Raw genomic sequence first — 23,927 nt, forward strand, 5'->3', positions numbered from 1 at the left:
AGTCAGAGATTATCCCAGAGTTTTTGGCCTGAGCCTTTAAGTGAATTATGGTGCTCTATTCTGAGATAAAATATACATGGAGAGTAGAGGTAGGGTATTAGTACAATTAGGGCAGTAGATCAAGAATTTGGTTTTGGAAATGATTACTTGGAGATTTCTGTTTGAAAGCAAAGTGGATACACAAACCTGGAATTAAGTGGAAAGGTTACAGCCAAAGATAAATATTTGAGAGTCATCAGCATACATTTTGACTGACTTATTTAGCCAAGGAACAGATCAGCTTCACCTAGAGGAGGACTGTAGGTAGAAAAGAGACAAGGAGGTAGTCCCAGGGCCTTCAGTTTTAGAGGAGGAATGATCTAGCTGAAGGGCCTGAGAAGGAGCAACAAGAGTCAGATCACAACAACTACGATGGCATAGTCTCCTGAACAAATTGTTTTCTCTTTATATCTTATCATTTGCTTTCAAATCCCATAATTAGAATGTTTAGCTCTTCAAGAGTGCGAGATAGTATTTGTAAATATATATATATATATATAAAATGATAAATATAAAAGCAAAGCTCAGTTAGCCTTCCCTCCAGTGAGCTTCCATGCTAGTGACAAGGATAATGACTGAGCCATTATCTGAACCTGTCTTTTCTTGAACTTCATAGGAAGATGCCAGCCGCTTTAGATAGTAAACGTATTGCTGATTAGATACGTATGTCAGAATGTGCTTTTAACTTAGAGACATAATCAGGATTTTATGTTTTTACTTTATTTCTGGACTTAAAATGATTAATAGTATTTTAGGTTCTAATTTTGCTACCAGATGATAGTTTTACTGTTCTCTCAGAATACGTTCCATACATGTTCAGAAATAATAGTAAGAGAGTAGATAGTGTTGTGGCATTAAAAGTCTAGCACACATACACTTTTTCAGTTCAGTCGCTCAATCATGTCCAACTCTTTGCGACCCCATGAATCGCAGCACGCCAGGTCTCCCTGTCCATCACCAACTCCCGGAGTTTACTCAAACTCATGTCCATTGAGTCGGTGATGCCATCTAAACATCTCATCCTCTGCCATCCCCTTCTCCTCCTGCCTTCAGTCTTCCCCAGCATCAGTGTCTTTTCCAGTGAGTCAGTTCTTCACATCAGGTGGCCAAAATATTGGAGTTTCAGCTTCAGTATCAGTCCTTCCAATGAATATTCAGGACTGATTTCCTTTAGGATGGACTAATTGAATCTCCTTGCAGTCCAAGGGACTCTCAAGAGTCTTCTCCAACATCACAGTTCAACAGCATCAATTCTTTGGCCCTCAGCTTTCTTTATAGTCCAACTCTCCATCCATACATGACTCCTGGAAAAACCCTTGGAGCCCCCCAGAAATAGTCTGTCACTGTTTCCCCATCTATTTGCCATGAAGTGATGGGACTAGATGCCATGATCTTAGTTTTCTGAATGTTGAGTTTTAAGCCAACTTTTTCACTCTCCTCTTTCACTCTCATCAAGAGGCTCTTTAGTCTTCGTCACTTTCTGCCATGTGTGTGATATTATCTGCATATCTGAGGTTATTGATATTTCTCCCAGCAATCTTGATTCCAGCCTGTGCTTCATCTATTAATATTTATGGAATGCCTGCTGCCTGTTACCTACATGGCAAGAAAAAATGGTCAAAAATACAGATTTGTTGCTTGAGCTCACAGAGCTTATGTTCTTAAATTAGAAAACAGTAACTTGCTAGTGAAATTTATTCTGTGTATTATATATATATATATATGTAATTTTTAAAAATCATGTTACTATACCCTAGATATTTTTCTACCAGTTTTAGTCTTTAAAGGATTTGACCGGTGGTACATAGATTTTAATTGTGCCAAATGTGGATTAGTGTTATTCAGTCTGAATTTTTATTTAGTGCTAACCACATGCAGTGTACTCCCTCATGAATGCAAGATAAGGAAGCCAGAAGACTAAATGTTTCGTTACCTTATGACATCTTGAACTTTACCCTGGGCAACAGGAACCAGAAGGTTTATGGAATAGTTTAAAACTAGCAGGATTCCAAAATAATGGTCAGAACTGCTCATTTAGTTTTTGAGAATAAAGTTTTTATCTATGTGCATGTATGCTCAGTTGTATCCAACTTTGCATCCCCACAAACCATAGCTTGCCAGGACTTCTTCTCTGTCCCTGGGGTTGCCCAGGAAGAATACTGGAGTGGGTTGCTGTTTCCTTCTCCAGGGTATCTTCCTAAGCCAGGGATCAAACCTGTGTCTCCTGCATTGACAGGCGATTCTTTACTGCTGAGCCACCAGAGAAGACTCTTTTTATCTACATGTATTATCAACTAGTTATGTTGAAAGCATTTTTATGAAAGGCAATAATAGAGAATGTGTTAAGATGAGAGTAGGAGAAATACAGGATAAATATAAAACCAAGTTATTTTTCTTGAACCTCTTTGCATAGCTGCCATACAAAAGGAACCATTGGAAAACAACTGTGTTTATCATATGCTTATATTTTGGTTTTACTTGCTTTCCCTGTTTTCTCCAAATCAATAATATTCAGATAAAAGCAATAATAAAATGATGACAATGTATAAAAATTACAGGCACTATTTTGTACCAGGCACTATTTTAAGCACTTTTGTACAGCCTTCCAGTGTCTATATGATGCTGAGGGGGATAATCCAATTTGAAATCAAGATAAGGACAGTTTTTAACTTAACAATGTAACCATTTCTTTTTAAAACAAGTTGTAGTATTAATTTACCAAGATCACTCTCAAAAATTAAGTCAACTAATATATTAGGAGCCTGGATAAATAATATGTCACTAGAATTTAAATTTCAGCATCTTATTAGAAAGTAAAAAGTTTATTAGAAAACTTGAGGAGAAGGCAATGGCATCCCACTCCAGTACTCTTGCCTGGAAAATCCCATGGACGGAGGAGCCTGGAAGGCTGCAGTCCATGGGGTCGCTGAGGGTTGGACACGACTGAGCGACTTCACTTTCACTTTTCACTTTCATGCATTGGAGAAGGAAATGGCAACCCACTCCAGTGTTCTTGCCTGGAGAATCCCAGGGACAGGGGAGCCTGGTGGGCTGCTGTCTATGGGGTCACACAGAGTCGGACATGACTGAAGTGACTTAGCAGTAGCAGCAGCAGCAGCCCTTTAGTGGTGCTGTGCCACTCTGCGTCTTAAAGAATTTAATAAAATTAAAAAAAAAAGAAAACTTGAAAAGTTATTTTACTAGAAAAAATATATCCATCCAGTGGCCACCTAATTAAAGATGAAGCAGAAAGAAGAGAGGTCAGAAGTGGGAATAAAGAATCAACCTGGAAGATGGTGAGTGCACTGGGTTATAAGCCTTTATGGAACAAAAACCCATGCAGGTATCCAGGGCACCATGTATGGTGAAGAACAGGGTCTCATATTTATATACCTATGTGTTTATTCACAGATGTACACACATGTGTGTACATATATGTGGGTATGTATACACATATGTAAATAAATAGAGACAAATGGAAAAAGAGCAGGTTTGGAAGAGAGCTTGGGAAATGATGAGTTTGATTTTTGACATGTTGAACATGAGGTGCTTATAAACACTTAAGGAGAAATTGCTTAGAGGGAGTTATGTTTATGGATCTGATGCTCATGATTGGTTAATGGGGATGTCAATATTGGAGTTACCCACATACAGAATGAAGAAGGTGAAATCGCTTAGGGAGGGTCTATAGAGTGAGAAGGGAAGAAGTAATGTGTTGGGACTTTGATGAATACACAGAATGTTGGAGGTGGGGGCAGTTTTCCGGGGATTAGCTACCCCAGGGTATAAAAGTAGTTTATTCAGAGAGTGAAGCAGGAAACCAAGAGGATGTGTCACTAAGCCCAGAAAGAGTGGGGCAAGAAGGAAGGAATAGTCAGAAATACCAGATGCTGTCTGATGACAATAGATACTCCATTGGATCAGTGATGGGGAGTCCAGTCTGGTGACTCTTGAGAAGAACAGAAGTGATAAAGCAGAAACTGGGTTAAAGTTGGGACCTGGATAAGATTAGATAAACCAGCTGGTTTTGGATATTGGGATCTTTCTAGATCTGGTGGTAGGCTATTGAGGGAGAGTCCAATCTGTTGGTTTTCAATCAGTCTGCTGGTTTTCAATTGCTTTATGAAATAGGAAATAAGGATGACTTCAGAGCTCTTGGCCTGGATGACTTTGAGTGGTTTTATCACATACCAAATGAGGAAATAGATTCTTTTCTCCCAGTGCTCAAACCAGGCCAGTTAATTTTAGATGGGATTGTTTAAGAGCTGTTTTAATACCATTTAAAAAAAGAGAATTTCATTGCATAGTCCTGTTTTTCATCTCTCTCTCTTTTTTTTTAAATTTTATTTTATTTTTAAACTTTACATAATTGTATTAGTTTTGCCAAATATCAAAATGAATCCGCCACAGGTATACATGTGTTCCCCATCCTGAACCCTCCTCCCTCCTCCCTCCTCCCTCCCCATACCATCATCTCTCTTTCAATTTGTTAGTCCCTTGGGAAATAACAACTATGAAGTACAGTAGGTTGTGTTAGACTTGTTAGAAAGACAAAACTGTAGCTTTAAGAAATAAAACAACTTCTAGTTTTTCACATTGGTGGCATATAAAGATAGTAAGAATAATTGAAAGAGAAACCAACTAGCTATAAGTTTTAACCTTTATTTTTACAGCTTGAACAAGAACAGCAAATCATAAATAAGCTTAATGAATTAATTTCACATATTTGCTCTTTCCTTGTCTACCTTTGGTTAAACTGTTAAAATATATTAATACTTCTTAAAGGCAAGAGAATGAACCCCGTGACCTAGAAAAGTTCATGAATTGATAACCAGCCACTGAATATAGTCACTATTTAGATGTATATTTTAATCTTCATGGTAATTTCCCCTATATACCTAGCATGAGTGTCTTTAGACAGAAAAATATTGCAATAATATTTTCCACACACAGAGCATTTTTGCTGTGCAAAGCTCTAAGCAGAAGGTACTCCAGATGGTGTAGCTTTAATGTGTATTCTTTGTATACTTTAAAAATTATTATTTTGGAAAATAAAGCTTTCTTGATTACACTTAAGGCTTTCTACCGTGATGTTTGATGCTGTTATTGGAACTTAGATTTTGTGCTTTTCTTTCAGGTCTTAGGGTTTCTGTGTGTGGAAAAAAGAAAAGAAATCATGTTTCTGAATATCCATTGTTAGTCAGTGAATGTCCTGTACCCCAGTGAGGTCAGAAGGCACTTGTTTGGACAGTAGGTTATATATCCACTGTGACTGAAGTGTTCAATGGACTACAGCATCCTTTTCATAAAATTTGAAAACTATTTCTGCACTTGGCCCACATTCTCTGTGTATCTCTTTCTGATAAATAAGTTACTGTGTTCTCTATCTCACATTCTGTAGCTTCATGCTCGTTTGTCAAAGATACCTATTGTTAAGCTTTTACTGAAAGGCTGTTAGTTGTAATAAGCACAGTATGAATAACTCAGCTGTGTTATCAGAAACAGAAGAGCCTAGTATGTTTTTTTTTTTTAATTTTGTTGTTTGATTTTTATTTTAATTTTTTATAAGGTTGATTTATTGGCCTATAGTAAAGTATGATGCACTTGATGGCTCCCAAGCCTAACTGAATTCTGTTTTAACTGCAAATTTCAGACATTAAGGAGCTGATACTGCGGAATAAACATTTTATCAATATGTTTCACAATTATGGGATAGACTACCTTTCTTAATTTGGGAGATGAACATTCTTAAGTTGAAGATCCTTATTTCATATCAATTTATTACATGTGATTTTTTTTCCCCCATACTTGAATTGTGTTTTATAGCAGCTAATATGTTAGCAGTACTGTCTAGGGTGAATTATCTTAAAGTGGTTTCTAAATTGTGCATGTAATTGCAAATTAAACAGTAGCCGATTGCCCACAATATCAGCTTGACTGCTTTTGTAACTTTCTGATCATTTAATTTGTAGAGATGGTTTAATCTGAATGTTGCCAAGGCAAACAAGATAGGCTCTTCTCTCACCACCGCCACTGGTTTTGCAAAAAAAGGAACTATTCAAACTTACAGTATAAAATGATTTTTTTGTTGTTGTTGTTAAAGAGAATTATGATAAAGGAAATGTGTGACTATTTAACAAAAGATGGATTTTGAAGTATTTATTATTTCCTTCAAAAAATGTATTTCATTCCCCAGTTCAGGACACTTCCTGTATACTAGATATAAACCTGTGAGCATATAAATGCAATATGGGGTGAAAAAATACAGAATGAAAAGATCTCTTCTAGATAAAGGGATCAAGATAATCATTTTTATTTTTTAAGTATATTTAACTGGCTCTGGAATCCTAAGTAGGATTAGAGTAGGAAAAAAATTAGGGGTTGAGACACAAAGATATTCCAAGAGGTGGAAACAGTAGTTTCAGAGAAATAGGATGGGTTGGGGTAAAACTTCACTTCAGTTTGGCCTTAACCTTCAGTTCTTGAGGAGGAAGCATGGGACAGTGGGCCTGGAGAGATAGATTAATATCATATTAGTATTATCAGTTAAATGTAAGCAATAACTTGTTTTGGAAAGGATTGCAGGTTCTTTATGAAGGTACAGAAGCCTTTTTTTTGGCAGACTTGAAACAGGGCTATTTCTCACATTCCTATCGGTAATTGCCTAATGGTGTGTAGAGATGAAATTGAAAACCTGGAGGCTTGCCTTCTCAGGGAATAGTGTGCCTTGACACTTCTTACTGAACTGTTGGTTTCAGAAGAAACAAATTATTTAAGCTAATATTTCTTTCTCCATTATTCTTGTGATACAGTCTCTGCATCTACAGATTTAATAATTGTTTGCCTGTTTCTGGCTGAAATTTCATCTCTATGCAGCAGTTTCTTATCTGCTGAGGAAAGAAATACTGTTTTTCTATAAACGAAAATGAGGGTGATTTATGGATGTGATGACTTAATAAAATGTGCTGGACTCCCATTTCTGCCCATGAAGAAATATCTGGCATGGAATATGCCCTCCCACTTTAAACTACTAGAAACCTGTACCAAACGAACTATTTTCAGACTTTGGAACAATAGGCTTCCCAGGATTGTGACCATGGAGAGAAGGGAAACAAGTGACTTAAGGCCTAAGATCACCTGGGCTTCCTGTCAGTACTTGGCACAGGGAATGGGGGGATCCAAGCAGCATATGGTGGTTTTGCTATATTGGAGGTAGAGCTTGAAGTCTGGAGAATCCACAGTAGCTAAACTTTGCAAGATAGAGTTCAGAGCAGAGGGGAAAATGTACAGAGCACGAGCTTCAGAAATGTTCATAAGAGTTCCCTTCCATCTTCACTCAGTATGAACCTGCATATGTACAGGTCAAAACTCCAGGCAAAAATACTCTCAGGGTGTGCTATGAGTTGAACAATTTACAGAGTTTAGACACTATTTGAGTGTGTTCAAATTTTATCTAGCCAGGTTAGACAGACTTCATTAAACACACAGAGCATTTGTAAAGACAGCAGAAGGTAATCCCAGAATATTAAGGCTGAACCAGCCCTCAGGTAAAGGCTGCTCCATTTATGCCTTGCTAAGCTCCAAGGCAAACCATTCAATATCACAGTAATCCAAGTCTATGCCCCAACCAGTAAAGCTAAAGAAGCTGAAGTTGAACGGTTCTATGAAGACCTACAAGACCTTTTAGAACTAACACCCCAAAAAGATGTCCTTTTCATTATAGGGGACTGGAATGCAAAAGTAGGAAGTCAAGAAACACCTGGAATAACAGGCAAATTTGGCCTTGGAATATGGAATGAAGCAGGGCAAAGACTAATAGAGTTTTGCCAAGAAAATGCACTGGTCATAACAAACACCCTCTTCCAACAACACAAGAGAAGACTCTATACATGGACATCACCAGATGGTCAACACCAAAATCAGATTGATTATATTCTTTGTAGCCAAAGATGGAGAAGCTCTATGCAATCAACAAAAACAAGACCAGGAGCTGACTATGGCTCAGACCATGAACTCCTTATTGCCAAATTCAGACTTAAATTGAAGAAAGTAGGGAAAACCACTAGACCATTCAGGTATGACCTAAATCAAATCCCTTATGATTATACAGTGGAAGTGAGAAATAGATTTAAGGGCCTAGATCTGATAGATAGAGTGCCTGATGAACTATGGAATGAGGTTCGTGACATTGTACAGGAGACAGGGATCAAGACCATCCCCATAGAAAAGAAATGCAAAAAAGCAAAATGGCTGTCTGGGAAGGCCTTACAAATAGCTGTGAAAAGAAGAGAAGCGAAAAGCAAAGGAGAAAAGGAAAGATATAAACATCTGAATGCAGAGTTCCAAAGAATAGCAAGAAGAGATGAGAAAGCCTTCTTCAGTGATCAATGCAAAGAAATAGAGGAAAACAACAGAATGGGAAAGACTAGGGATCTCTTCAAGAAAATCAGAGATACCAAAGGAACATTCCATGCAAAGATGAGCTCGATAAAGGACAGAAATGGTATGGACCTAACAGAAGAAGAAGATATTAAGAAGAGATGGCAAGAATACACAGAAGAACTGTACAAAAAAGATCTTCACGACCCAGATAATCACGATGGTGTGATCACTTGACCTAGAGCCAGACATCCTGGAATGTGAAGTCAAGTGGGCCTTAGAAAGCATCACTACGAACAAAGCTAGTGGAGGTGATGGAATTCCAGTTGAGCTATTCTAAATCCTGAAAGATGATGCTATGAAAGTGCTGCACTCAATATGCCAGCAAATTTGGAAAACTCAGCAGTGGCCACAGGACTGGAAAAGGGCAGTTTTCATTCTAATCCCAAAGAAAGGCAATGCCAAAGAATGCTCAAACTACTGCACAATTGCACTCATCTCACACGCTAGTAAAGTAATGCTCAAAATTCTCCAAGCCAGGCTTCAGCAATATGTGAACCGTGTACTTCCTGATGTTCAGGCTGGTTTTAGAAAAGGCAGAGGAACCAGAGATCAAATTGCCAACATCTGCTGGATCATGGAAAAAGCAAGAGAGTTCCAGAAAAGCATCTATTTCTGCTTTATTGACTATGCCAAAGCTTTTGACTCTGTGGATCACAATAAACTGTGGAAAATTCTGAAAGAGATGGGAATACCAGACCATCTGATCTGCCTTTTGAGAAATTTGTATGCAGGTCAGGAAGCAACAGTTAGAACTGGACATGGAGCAACAGACTGGTTCCAAATAGGAAAAGGAGTTCGTCAAGGCTGTATATTGTCACCCTGTTTATTTAATTATATGCAGAGTACATCATGAGAAACGCTGGACTGGAAGAAGCACAAGCTGGAATCAAGATTGCCGGGAGAAATATCAATAACCTCAGATATGCAGATGACACCACCCTTATGGCAGAAAGTGAAGAGGAACTCAAAAGCCTCTTGATGAAAGTGAAAGTGGAGAGTGAAAAAGTTGGCTTAAAGCTCAACATTCAGAAAACGTAGATCATGGCATCCGGTCCCACCACTTCATGGGAAATAGATGGGGAAACAGTGGAAAAAGTGTCAAGACTTTATTTTTCTGGGCTCCAAAATCACTACAGATGGTGACTGCAGCCATGAAATTAAAAGACGCTTACTCCTTGGAAGGAAAGTTATGACCAACCTAGATAGCATATTCAAAAGCAGAGACATTACTTTGCCAACAAAGGTTCGTCTAGTCAAGGCTATGGTTTTTCCTGTGGTCATGTATGGATGTGAGAGTTGGACTGTGAAGAAGGCTGAGTGCCGAAGAATTGATGCTTTTGATCTGTGGTGTTGGAGAAGACTGTTGAGAGTCCCTTGGACTGCAAGGAGATCCAACCAGTCCATTCTGAAGGAGATCAACCCTGGGATTTATTTGGAGGGAATAATGCTAAGGCTGAAATTCCAGTACTTTGGCCACCTCATGCGAAGAGTTGACTCATTGGAAAAGACCCTGATGCTGGGAGGGATTGGGGGCAGGAGGAAGAGGGGACGACAGAGGATGAGATGGCTGGATGGCATCACTGACTCGATGGACGTGAGTCTCAATGAACTCCAGGAGTTGTTGATGGACAGGGAGGCCTGGCGTGCTGCGATTCATGGGATCGCAGAGTCGGGCATGACTGAGCGACTGATCTGATCTGAAGCTTAAAAACAGACCTCTCCACAAGTAGTTTAGTTACCCAGGGTCAAATAGGCAAAAGGGACCAAAACAAACATCAATACCCTTATAGGATGGAGAAGGAAATGGCAACCCACTCCAGTGTTCTTGCCTGGAGAATCCCAGGGACGGGGAGCCTGGTGGGCTGCCGTCTGTGGGGTCGCACAGAGTTGGACACGACTGAAGTGACTTAGCAGGACCCTTATAGGAAGACAGCACAACCCTGACACTGAACTTGTACTCATGATGTCTAGCATAGAGTTAAAATACTGGTGATATGAAAAAGCTGCAAATTAGATGATAAGAACAGACCTAGAAATGAGAAGGATAGTGGAATTAGCAAGAATATACACAGTAATTTTGAATTATTACTAAATATATTAAAAGATGTAAAGGAAAACATAAACATAGAAAAATGTATCTAAAGAAGAAACCAAATGGAACATCTAAGGCTGAAGAATACACTGTCTGAAAAGAAAATCTCACTAGATCAGCTAAATGCAGGAGTAGACTATGTTTAAAAAAAACAAACTCAATAAACCTGAAGTGATGACAATTAGAAATTAACAAAACTTTAGCTCAGAGAGAACAGACTGAATAAAATTAGCACAGCCTCAATGACCTGTGGGACAATATTAAGCATTGTTATATAAACATTGTTAGAATTGTAAAATGATAGAAGAGAAAGATGGAGTAATATATATATATATATATATATATAATATTTGAAGAAATATGGCCAAAGATTTCTGAATTTCATAAAAACTATAAATGCACATATATTAAGATCAACATAACATCCGTGATAAAGACAAACCACATCAAGACATATCATAATCAAATTCTTGAAAACCAGTGTGAGGAAAAACAAAAATATCGGGGAAGGGGGGAAGAAACATTAAAAATAGGGGACAATGATGAGAATGTATTGGCAGAAACAGTGCAAACCAGGAGATAATATGGTAAAATCTTTTAATGTGTTGGGGGAAAAAAAATAACCAAACCAGAAACTATTAGCTTAAAATACTCTATCCAGAAAAAATATCTTACAGAAATGAAAGCAAAATAAAGTTTTTTTGGCCAACAAATGCTAACGTATACTACAAGACTCAGTGTTTTTATTTTTTATAAATGCCTAAGATATTATCTTTTTTAGTTATGTTTTTGAAACATGTTTGCTTTTTAGTTGTGTTTAAAATGTTCTTTATAAATATTTCATTTTTGCACAGCAAATTTATAGATCCTATCATTCATTTGTCTTGGGTCTTGTCAGTAGACTAGGCTCAAATAATGATAGTCTCTATTTTGTGGATATTATATTACAACTTTAAGAAAATTGTTTTATTAGTTTTAGGACTTGGTTTCTATGTCTTATTGAACTATCTTGATGCATTATAGGATATATGGATTTTTTAAAATACGGCTTTAAAATTTAGGTTTGGGAATGAACAGTTAGTAAAATGTATTTCTCTGTAATTAGAGTTCTTCAGAATAACTCTTCAGATTTTCAAGGTGTAAATTCCTATTTCTTTGAAATAGGAATGATAAACCATTGTTCAGTAACATTTGAAATAATAAAGTTGGCCATCATTTGTGTTGAAAATATCTTTTGATGCTTTATTCAATGTGCAGTTTAGGTAACACCAGAGAGGAAAGTTGTTGAACTGATACTGTTAAATGTCAGACATCTACTGCACAAGATGATGTATTTTAGGATTTAGCCTTTGACAAGTTGACTTGGGAGTTAACTTGTCATTACTGATTCTACCCTTCACTAGTTCACATGCAGACAGTTAAATTTGTCATCACAACATTTCTTCTGACTAGAAAGAAAATTTGAAGTTTGAAACATTTACAGTTAATGGCAGAATTATACTGCTGTTGTAGGCAGGCCATTGCCTTTGGGGTTTCTTTAACTACTTGCTCAAATATTGGTCGTTGTTTGTTTATACACACACCTTTTCAAAGATTTTGTCGCCTATTTCAGAACTTAATCATCAGATAAAAAAAGCAGCTGAGACTCAAGAAGAGTTAAAATATATTTTTTAAACTCCTGAATTTAACAAGCTATAATTTTGATTAAGTCTACATAATGTAGGAGCTTGATTTCTCAGGGAAATTACCCAAGTTAGATAGTTTCATTTAAACAAATAAACCCAGCAGTAGAATGCTTTTGAGTTAAACATGACATGAGATCAGTGAAAAGGCAAAAGCATGTCAGTATTAAAGCAGGTGTCAGAATTCTTCAAAAAGGAAATGACAGAACCTTGAGATCTGAGCTGCTGTGATGGGTGTGGAAAATAAAAGCAATAAATAAAGATGTTAGGAAGCAAGAGATGAAGATTATGGGCATCAGTGTCAGTGAGGATGCAGTTACGGCAGGTTCAGAAGGTGTTAAGGTGAGTGGAGTGGGGTGCTAGTAGCTTTATCTTCATAGAGGAGCGTTTCAAGGAAAGAAGGAAGGAATGCTGTTTTCTCCTTAAATTAGGGCTAATGAATTACGGGGAATGTAAAAGATTACCTCTCTCAGTCCCCTCAAAAGAAAAACCATAGCGACCGATTGTTCATGCAGTTCATTCCTTTCTCTTCAGATTGAATCCAAAGTAGCCATTTCGTAGTTTGAAATCAAACTTAAATAGTTGGACATTGGTATGCATGCATGCTAAGTCGTTTCAGTCGTGTCCGGCCCTGTGCAACCCTATGGACAGCAGCCCGCCAGGCTCCTCTGTCTGTGGGATTATCTAGGCAAGAATACTGAAATGGGTTGCCATTTCCTCTTACTTTAGTGTAATTATACTTAAATGCATCAATGATTAATTTGTTTCAAATCAAAGTTTTTATCTAGTGATAAAACTTTAAAACAATGCATCTACTAAATAATGCATCCACCAAATACCTTCCTCTTGAGAAGCCTATATGTAGGTCAGGAAGCAACAGTTAGAACTGGACATGGAACAACAGACTGCTTCCAAATAGGAAAAGGAGTATGTCAAGGCTGTATATTGTCACCCTGCTTATTTAATTATATGCAGACTACATCATGAGAAACGCTGGGCTGGAAGAAGCACAAGCTGGAATCAAGATTGCCGGGAGAAATATCAATAACCTCAGATATGCAGATGACACCACCCTTATGGCAGAAAATGAAGAGGAACTAAAAAGCCTCTTGATGAAAGTGAAAGAGGAGAGTGAAAAAGTTGGCTTAAAGCTCACCATTCAGAAAACGAAGATCATGGCATCTGGTCCCATCACTTCATGGGAAATAGATGGGGAAACAGTGGAAACAGTGTCAGACTTTACTTTTTTGGGCTAAAAAATCACTGCAGATGGTGATTACAGCCATGACATTAAAAGACGCTTACTCCTTGGAAGAAAAGCTATGACCAACCTAGATAGCATATTCAAAAGCAGAGACATTACTTTGCCAACAAATGTCCATCTAGTCAAGGCTATGATTTTTCCTGTGGTCATGTATGGATGTCAGAGTTGGACTGTGAAGAAGGCTGAGCGCCAAAGAATTGATGCTTTTGAACTGTGGTGTTGGAGAAGACTCTTGAGAGTCCCTTGAACTGCAAGGAGATCCAACCAGTCCGTTCTAAAGGAGATCAGTCCTGGGTGTTCTTTGGAAGGACTGATACTAAAGCTGAAACTCCAATACTTTGGCCACCTCATGCGAAGAGTTGACTCATTGGAAAAGACCCTGATGCTGGGAAGGACTAGGGACAGGAGAAGAAGGGGACGACGGAGGATGAGATGGCTAAATGGCATCACTGACTCAATGGACATGAGTTTGAGTAAACTCTGGGAGTTGGTGATGGACAGGGAGGCCTGGCATGCTGCGATTCATGGGGTCGCAAAGAGTCGGACACGACTGAGAGACTGAACTGAACTGAATTGAAGTATCTGGCACTATGCTAAATAAAGGCTATTGATACTGAAATGCTTTCTTTGTTTGCTTGTATTAAGTTTGTGGTGAAGTGGCTAAAAAATTCACACAGACACAACAGTTGATGTGATGGAGGGTGGAGTGGGTGTTTAAGATTAAAGAAGAATGTCTGTTTCACCAGAAGCATTGGATGGAGGCAGATAGGAATGGAGGGTCCCAAAGGGTTACCTAGAATATACCAATCGGGGAGAAGCTGGACTAAGCAGTCAGAGAGCAGGAAATACTTATTGCAAAGAGAAGAACATGTTAATTTCTTTCTTCTTCCCTTCCTTTCTCCCTTCCTCCTGGGAATGGCACAGTTGGAGTGGATAATACAGGACAGATCTTGAAGACCTTTTAATCTTGAAACCTCCAGAACTGCCATGGAAGGACGGTTATCAGGAAGTGATGTCATTAGCTTTGTATTTTAAAAAGATCATTCTGGCAGTCTTAAGGAAAAGGTAGAGGATTGGGAAAGGAATTTTGTTTGGAGGGACTTAAGTGACTTTAAGGAGCAATAGAAAGCCCGAGGGCAGTGTTCAAATAAAGAGGAGGCAAAGCAAGTATGTCAGGGAACTGGATGTGACAGAATTCTGTGACTCAGTTCATATGTCAGGGGTGGGGTGGGGATTGGGGGGATCAGTCTACAATAATGAATCCTAAATTCCTGGTGGGATAAGTGGAGAACGTAGTACCAGTTTGGTATCAGTATCAGTTCAGTCGCTCAGTCGTGTCTAACTCTTTGCAACCCCATGAACCGCAGCACGCCAGGCCTTCCTGTCCATCACCAACTCTCGGAGTCCACCCAAACCCATGTCCATTGAGTCGGTGATGCCATCCAACCATCTTATCCTCTATCATCTCCTCCTCCTGCCCTCAGTCTTTCCCAGTATCAGGGTCTTTTCAAATGAGTCAGCTCTTCGCATGAGGTAGCCAAAGTATTGGAGTTTCAGCTTCAACATCAGTCCTTCCAATGAACACCCAGGACTTATCTCCTTTAGGATGGACTGGTTGGATCTCCTTGCAGTCCAAGGGACTCTCAAGAGTCTTCTCCAACACCACATGAGAAGGGATAAAGATTTGAGATGCTTGTGGAATTAACATTAATTAGTATTATGGTTTATTAGTTACTAATACCACATTTACTGAGTGCTGAAGTGGGTGCTATGATTATCCTCATTTTTGCCTTTGATAAAACTGACAACCAAAGAAGGTTGATAACTTGTCCAAGGTCATAAAGGAAGTGAGTATAGTGCTAAAACTTGAGTTCACGAATTGTTTTCCATTCTGTTAACTTCTTTATGCTCTTGCTTTTCAATCATGTGGAGATCTGATTTGTGAGACAGTTCTCAACCAGAGATAGGGATGTGAGACTTACTAGCTTATATATATGGGGGATAAAACCACTGGCCTGAATGACATGTCCCTTGGAGAGTCTTTAGAGTTCATGTGAGTACACTGAAGTTACAAGTTCATTTTTAGAAAGAGAAAGTGAGTTTGGGAAAGAACTGAGGGACCAGAAAGATAGGAGGAAAAGCCAGGAAGAACTGTTCTACCAAAGCTGAATTGGGTGGTTGTTTTCCCTCTCTCTCTCTCTTTTTTTTTTTTTTTTTACCTTTAAAAGGTAGAACAGTCCTAAAGTCATCAAACAGTTCTAAAATCTTAAAAAATAAACCTCCAAATATCCATAAGAAGTTACAAGTGATGCTGGCCAGAAGGGTTTCAGTTCAGTTATTCAGAAACAGAATGAAAGAGGAAAGGAAAAAGAGGCGAGGACATTAAGACCACAAGTTCAGGGAATTTTCTGGCCTCTATGGAGAGAGACGTGTGACTCCAAAGCAGAAGAGGGATCAAGTGAGTGGAAGCTAGTGGTAGACAGAGGGGTTTTCTTCTGATGGGTGAGATCAGATCACATTTATATGGATTTAAGGATATTCTCTGTAGAAGGCTTAAAAAAAACCAAAATTATCATTTGAAATACTTTTCAAACTTTACAGAACATTATACATCCATGGGCATACCAAGTTGGATTTCACAGTCTGGCATACTGCAATTGAAAAAGCAGCAGGTACAGATGGGAATGCATTACAAGACCAGCAGCTCGGCAGAAATGACGTTCCCATTATCGTGAACAGCTGTATAGCATTTGTTACACAGTATGGTAAGTATCAGAGTTTTTATTCAACCCCAAGACTCATAGTAGCATCTTACAGTTTTGAAATAGTACCTCCATTGGACTGAATGAGAGCCCTTTGTATTTTAAGTACATCAGTGAAAATTAAAAGTGTAGTCCCTCTTCAGCCTAAATGCCATTCCTTCTCACAGTAAAGTTCATTTAAATTATATCACATGTCCTTACAAATTCCTTCTTCCTTTACATGCATAAAAATTTTAAATGACATATTAGAAGAATCTATATTGTAAAATGTATATTTAAAAAATGATTAAAGGTTGTACTCTTCAGAGGTTATAACTTTACAGTAAAGTCTTGGGGAATATAGTGGTGACTGTGTTTTAGAAATGGTAAATGATGGGACAATGTGTAAAAGACTTTACTTTTTGTAGGCCTGCATGCAAAGTGTCTGTGTATTTATTCCATTTAACATGTTTTTGGTCACATGTTTATATTAAAGAATGTGGTCATTAATTGTACTGGTTTGACTTAATCATAACAACATTTTTATGAAAGTTTGCAGGTTCAAACCAAGTTGAATCAGGTCTCATTTTAATTTAACATGCTGTGGCAGTATGTTATACATGCCTAAAAAAGTAAATGAAGTATGTCTTTATTATTTTTACTTATTTTCAAATTACTACTCATTCTTAAAATTTCTTCTGTTACATGTTGCCTTAATATGCTAAAAGATAAATTGTTTAACTATATTTTTAATATAAAAATATGTTCTCTCTTTCAATCTGTCTATAAAAGGCATTGATTTAGATTGTACATGCAGAAAAAAAGTAAAATGGTTTATCTTATATTTTGGAAGCTGTGTTAACTTTTCATTGTTCTCCTAGTCTTAGATGTATCTTTGGGTATTAATTTGAAAAGAAAATGTAATCAGTGAGAGAGCTGTAGAAAAACACTGTTTTATGAGTGTTTTTTTTTTTACTTATTTATTGTCTATAGTGTGCCAGCTGCTGAGCTTAGCAGTGGTAGTAAAGAGTGAAAGAACCATAAATTTTGCCTTCCAGTATGAGAACTAACAGTGAAATGATATGAACACAATGCCAGAAATAACAAATGCTATGAAAAAAAATAAGGGAAAATTAAGTCTAGAATATGTGTATATTAATCTGTTTTCTCCTAAGGAGAGTGCCATTTTAAGTATTTCACTCATTTCATGTGTTATCCAAGTAAAATTATGATTAATATTCAGGTTTGAATATTAATTTGTGTTTGAATTATATACATGTTACAAATATGTATGTAATCACATTATGTGGGAGTATTCTGTGAAGTTCCTTGATAGTATGGTTATATTTTTCTTATCAAATGTCATCATCTGTTTGTTTGAAAATGGGGGAGGAAGGTTATCATCTTCATTTATTAGTAATTCAGTATTGGTGCACTTGCATTGTGCTGGTATAAATAAATTGCACACATCTTATGTTTTAGCAAGATCATAACCTCATTGGGAATTTTCACATCATGTTAGTTTCATAATGGTATAAGGTCTTTCTTAAGCTGACAAATGATTAAAATAGCTTGACTTGCTCCCAGTGTATCCAATTTAATGTTTCTCTAGGGAAATCAGAAGTTTCTTTGTGGTGTTTATTTGCATTTAAAATCATTAAGCATTAGATTGTTTTCAACTAAATTTCATATATTATAATTACCTTGTAGCTCTAGCATAAGGTACATTAGCTTCCATATTAAAGTAATAAAGCCAATAAAAGACTCTTAATGTTTTTTCCGGCTTTTTGTTTTTTTAATGAGCAAAACACGTGAAAACCTCAATATTACCAGCATGGATAGAAGGGAAGATTTGATATGAACTTAGAAAATGCCCAGTGATTATAGGATGCAGAGGGCCTATATGATCATAATTATTTCGAATTTCCTAATCTTTGGTATAAAATCTAAAAGCCTAATTTTTGTGCTCATGGTGTCAAAATCTGAACCTGACAAAATTCATGTATAATTCTAAAGAGTTTTAATTGTTTTAATGAGTTACAGCAGTTAGTTCTTGGGGGGATATATTTAATTTTTTGTAAACAAAATTGCATTCAGATTCACATTGAGTTACCTTGTACCAGTTGTTAGAAATTCACTCAACTAGGAACATATCTCAGAAACTTAATCAGTTTTTTGGTAGAACTTGCTTGTTCTTCTATTGTGGTCATTTACTGACTATCGACTGAGTTCTTTGAGGTACTGTGTAACTACTGTATACAGAAAATAAGACATAATCTTTGCCTTCTAGGAATTTATAGATTGTGGATCAGAATAAGTGGGCATTTATATCTCAAGTGTATGAAATTCTGTGGCAGTGGGGTTCAGGGCGTGGTCCAGGTGTCCATGGCTTAGAGCTGAAATTCACTTAGTGTAGAAGTGGTCATGGAGGGTTTCATGGCTGGAGCATGGAACCTGCCATGTGTTTTAAGAGAGAATGGGAGCTCATTAGGAGAAGGGAGGAGGAGGGATTCCAGGCAGAGGAAACTGTGTGTGTCAGGTGTGGAGTCATGAAGGAAGTTGTCTAGTCAGGGAACTTTGGGTAGCTACATGTGGTTAGAACTTAGTGTAAGAAGAGCGGAAAATAAAAGAAGCTGGAGAACTAGTTAGGACATTCATATAGGGTCTTATATGAATGCATGCATGCTAAGTCATTTCAGTTGTTTCCAACTCTTTGCGACCCTATGGACAATAGCCCACCAGGCTCCTCAGTCCATGGGATTCTACAGGCAAGGATAGTGCAGTGGGTTGCTATGCCCTCCTCCAGGGGATCATCCCAATCCAGGGATCGAACCCATATCTCTTATGTCTCCTTCATTGGCAGGCCAGTTCTTTACCACTAACACCACCCAGGAAGCTCATGGTCTTATGTATCATAATAAAATCCCTAAACTTGCCCTCTGTTTTGTTCAGTTGCTCAGTCATGTCCAACTCTTTGTGATCCCATGGATTGCAGCACACCAGGCTTCCCTGTCCTTCACCGTCTCCCAGAGCTTTCTCAAACTCATGTCCATTGAGTTGGAGGTGCCATCCAACCATCTCATCCTTTGTTGTCCCCTTCTCCTCCTGCCTTCAATCTTCCCAAAAGTTTGCCCTCTAGTCAGTGGAAGGGGGGCTATATCCATATTTTTAAGCATTTTGGTAACACCAGCAGACTTGTATCTCAGATCATTCTATTATCATTTTCAAGACAGACTGGAGGGCTCAGTAGAAATAGGGACAGAGAGGGGCAATAACATACTGAGGAATTGGGTGCCTGAAATTATAATAGTGCAGGTGATGGAGCAAGGGGACAGTTTTGTGAGACAAGTCATAATGAAAAATATATGTGACAGTTTTCTTGAAATTTTTATTGATTCTTTTGATGTGATGTGTGAGAAAGAGAAGTTCTAGCTTATAAATGACTGGGGAGAAGGCAATGCCACATATGGAGGTATGCTACTGCTAAGTCACTTCAGTCGTGTCCGACTCTGTGCGACCCCATAGATGGCAGCCCACCAGGCTCCCCCGTCCCTGGGATTCTCCAGGCAAGAACACTGGAGTGGGTTGCCATTTCCTTCTCCAATGCATGAAAGTGAAAAGTGAAAGTGAAGTCGCTCAGTCGTGTCTGATTCTTCGAGACCCCATGGACTGCAGCCTACCAGGCTCCTCCGTTCATGGGATTCCCCAGGCAAGACTACTGGAGTGGGGTGCCACTGCCTTCTCCACAAATTATAGAGTAAATGTCAAATATGAATCTATAAGTGCAATGTTTTTGACCAGTGTGTCCTACTTGGTGTGTAAGTTCAGTTCAGTCGCTCAGTTGTGTCCCTCTCTTTGTGACCCCACGGACTGCAGCACACCAGGCCTCCCTGTCCATCACCAACTCCTGGAATTTACCCAAACTCATGTCCATCGAGTTGGTGATGCCATCCAACTATCTCATCCTCTGTCATCCCCTTCTCCTATACCTCCTGGAGGTATAGGAACAAGATAAAAGGCATGTTGGGATTGGGAGGTGAAGTAGTGAATGGGGCAGGAAAATTAATTTGTTCATATGTATAAGTATAGTCTATGTGGCTTGTATTTGGGAAGCCCTGTATTTATATATAGATTTAGATATGTAATGCACATGTGCATTTGAAATTTTCAAAATTAAAAGCTGAGTAGAAATATACATGTCTTAGTTGAAATGATGAAAATGGATGGGTTCATCTAGAGAATTTTGTAGGGGATCAGAGAAGAGAATTGAGGACAGTTTCCTGGAATCATCAGTAAATATTGGATAGCAGAATAAATAGAAGACTAGAAGAGGAGTCATAGAGGAAGGGGCCAAAAGAGATGAGATCATAACATTGTGAAAACCTTGAGATTAACAGAATTTTAACCAGGATTCACTGGAGTATTAGACACTGCAAGGGGATCCTATTACATAAAAATTGAAAAGCATCTAGAAAGCATATTCTTGAGGAAGATGGTCCCAACAGAGTGGGAATTAGGCCTGAAGCAACAGTAAGTGGTTAAAGGCTCAACGGGGATGCAAGATGGTAGAAAGAATAAATACAGAAAACTCAGATTAGTTTTGGAAGAAAGAAAAACAAGAGGCCTGAAGGGAGGGGGCAAAAAAGTATTAAAAAATATTTGTTTGGCTATCATCATCATCACACCACCACCACTCTTCCTTCAGTTAACCACTGCTACTCTTATTTTAAGTGGGAAACTTGATCAGTATGTAATTCTGAAAAGTTATGACCCAGCTCTTCCATCTAGAAGAAGTTGTGGAACAGACAGAATTAAATATGCACATTATGAATGTAGAGACTTAAGAAAATTTATACTAGAGAGTCTTACTTTTGTCAGTGAAACTGAAGGCAAATCTGTACTCTGAGAGACTAAGCAAAGGGCACTTACAGTAAAAGAACATTTGAGAAAGATGCTATGAAGGACTGGCCTGCTGCTGCTGCTACTGCTAAGTCACTTCAGTCATGTTCGACTCTGTGGGACCCCGTTAGGTTCCCCCGTCTCTGGGATTCTCCAGGCAAGAACACTGGAGTGGGTTGCCATTTCCTTCTCCAATGCATGAAAGTAAAAAGTGAAAGTGAAGTCGCTCAGTCGTGTCCAACTCTTAGCGACCCCATGGACTGCAGCCTACCAGGCTCCTCCGTACATGGATTTTCCAGGCAAGAGTACTGGAGTGGGGTGCCATTGCCTTCTCCGGAAGGACTGGCCTAGGGCCTACTAAAAGCTGAGGATGGAATAGTTTGTTCATCAGGTTTGCATTTTACATTATAAAATTTGCAAGGAGGGGAGCTTTCTACTCTCATGCATGTTTATATAAACTCTTAGATGATGATTTTGTCTTGTACATCATCCGAACACAGAAATTAGTTCTTTTTCTGAGATAGTAAAATGGATTTTGACCTGAGACTTTTTTCATATAATCTTTTTTTTTTTTTTTTTTTAACAAAGGTTTAGGATACAAAAATATCTATCAAAAGAATGGTGATCCATTACATGTAAGTGAACTCCTGGAGAGTTTCAAAAAGGATGCAAGAAGCTTTAAATTGAGGGCTGGAAAACATCAACTTGAAGATGTGACAGGTGTATTGAAGAGTTTTCTCTCTGACATTGATGATGCACTTCTCACTAAGGAGCTCTACCCGTATTGGATCTCTGCCTTAGGTAATACATAAATTACAGAATAAAGGCTTGCCTTCTCACTTGATAGTAGATTTTTAAAATCACCTCTGATAATCTGAACATTTAAATGAAAGGAACAGTGTACATAATGGCTTAGAACAGAAATTGTAAAATAGCTGTTTTATGTACCTCAAAAGAAATTTGTAGTGGTAATTGCTAAAGTCTTTTATGATAATATTTAGTTTTTGGTAGATTTCTTAGTGCTTACTTTGCCTTAACTTTGGAAGCGTTAATAGTCAAGTCCATGTAGGCTATTAATTTCTCATTAAGATTAAAATGAAAGGTGTATTACAACATTGGTTTTACATAGTTTTAACATATAGCTCTTTGACTTTCCTTTTTCATTCATTCTGCCTCTTTAGAGTTATATGACAAAAGACCTTTTTAGTCTTCATTATTTTTTTCAGATACTGTCTAATGAAGTAAAATATCTTTGCTACACTCTAAGAGAACTTATTTAAGAAATGATCTTAGAAAAAGTTTATTAAATCAGCTGCGTGTGTATTAAATCACTTCAGTTGTGTCAGACTTTTTGTGACCCTATGGACTGTAGCCCACCAGGCTCCTCTGTCCATGGGGATTCTCCAGGCAAGAATACTGGAGTGGGTTGCCACGCACTCCTCCAGGAGATCTTCCCAACCCAGGGATCAAACCCATATCTGTTATGTCTCCTGCATTGGCAGGTGGGTTCTTTACTACTAGCACCACCTGGGAAGCCCTATTAAATCACATAATGGATCAAACTGATTTCAGTAAAACCTATATTTACCTCCGTTAATTCAAAATAACTCCTTTTTTAGAAACATGATAATACATATTTTAAAATGTAAACTTTGCCTTTAATCTCAGATTTCTAATAGAGCTATTTTCATTTTTCACATTATTTCATAATCTTTGTCCCACACCTATGATTTATATATAACTTTTATTAATAAACTAAAATATTCCCCATATATCAGTAATTTCAAAGTGATGATTTTGAATCTTCATTTTCCCCCAATTTTTAAAATGTATCATTGAATTATACCATAATTTACTAATATAGTTCTCTCTTGTACATTTGACCTATTTTGAGAATTTTTTTGGAAAATGACCTTTGAATTGACTATATGATGTTTTTCTGTTGAGAAAAGTTTCTTCCATTGAAAGTATTTGTTTAATTTAAAACATAAATATGATATTTGAAGGGATTAATTTTGAAATGCCACAAAACATCTGTAGTTGAAAAATAATCCCAAGATTGACCTTTTTTGTCTCAGCAAGAAGAGAGTAGTATTGTTATTAAAATAAAACTTTTCACAATGTAACTACTTAATTCAGAAGTCTTTTTCTTGTTTCCTATGTTTTTCAAATCAATAGTTTTAATTCTATTCACAAGAAGAGTTGAATGTATAATTTTCTGGAATATAGAATTAGGTAATACATCTTTTTAAGCACAATTGCCCTGCCACCCTCATTTTTGTTTTAAGATTTTATTGTAATTCATAACCATGAAATTATTTATAGTACCTGTATTTTATAAAGACACAATTTGCCTTTATTGTAAAATCAGTCATCAAAAATCTATGACAAATATGCTTTTGGTGAAGTTGTCAAGTTTAATGATAAAGAGGTCTTCATTGTTAAACTACAGGAGAAAGTAGTTGAGAAATAGCATGTGTCAGAGAGGAATGTGTTCATCTTCCATTTGGATGTGAATCCCTGAGAAATTACTTTGACAAGGCTTCGACTGCTGCTAAGTCTGCTGCTAAGTCACTTCAGTCGTGTCTGACTCTGTGCGACCCCATAGATGGCAGCCCACCAGGCTACCCCGTCCCTGGGATTCTGCAGGCAAGAGTACTGGAGTGGGGTGCCATTGCACTAGTGTTCAAAGTTCTTTACTTTCAGATCCTTGTAGCTCACCCTGACCTGTCAGAAAGTACCCTTTGTTGGATCTGACAAAAGTAAAC

General features: G+C 37.7%; 1 protein-coding gene across 11 annotated transcripts in view; it reads left to right on the forward strand.

Moving 5' to 3' along the window:
• The window catches only part of ARAP2 (ArfGAP with RhoGAP domain, ankyrin repeat and PH domain 2), a 585,721-nt gene that overhangs the window by 492,471 nt on the left and 69,323 nt on the right, over positions 1 to 23,927 (forward strand). For all 11 annotated transcript variants that reach the window (XR_015165502.1, XR_015165503.1, XM_086406188.1 and 8 more), the window contains 2 exons: positions 16,121 to 16,284; positions 21,748 to 21,960. Coding sequence is in view for 9 of the 11 variants with exons in the window: in XM_086406188.1 (XP_086262314.1) it covers positions 16,121 to 16,284; positions 21,748 to 21,960 (377 nt within the window). In the remaining 2 variants the exon portion in view is untranslated. The remainder of the gene's footprint in view (positions 1 to 16,120; positions 16,285 to 21,747; positions 21,961 to 23,927) is intronic.

The sequence above is a fragment of the Bos grunniens genome, chromosome 6 (assembly GCF_055505025.1).
Source record: "Bos grunniens cultivar Pamir isolate PY7600 chromosome 6, Bosgru_T2T1.0, whole genome shotgun sequence".
NCBI lineage: Eukaryota > Metazoa > Chordata > Mammalia > Artiodactyla > Bovidae > Bos > Bos grunniens.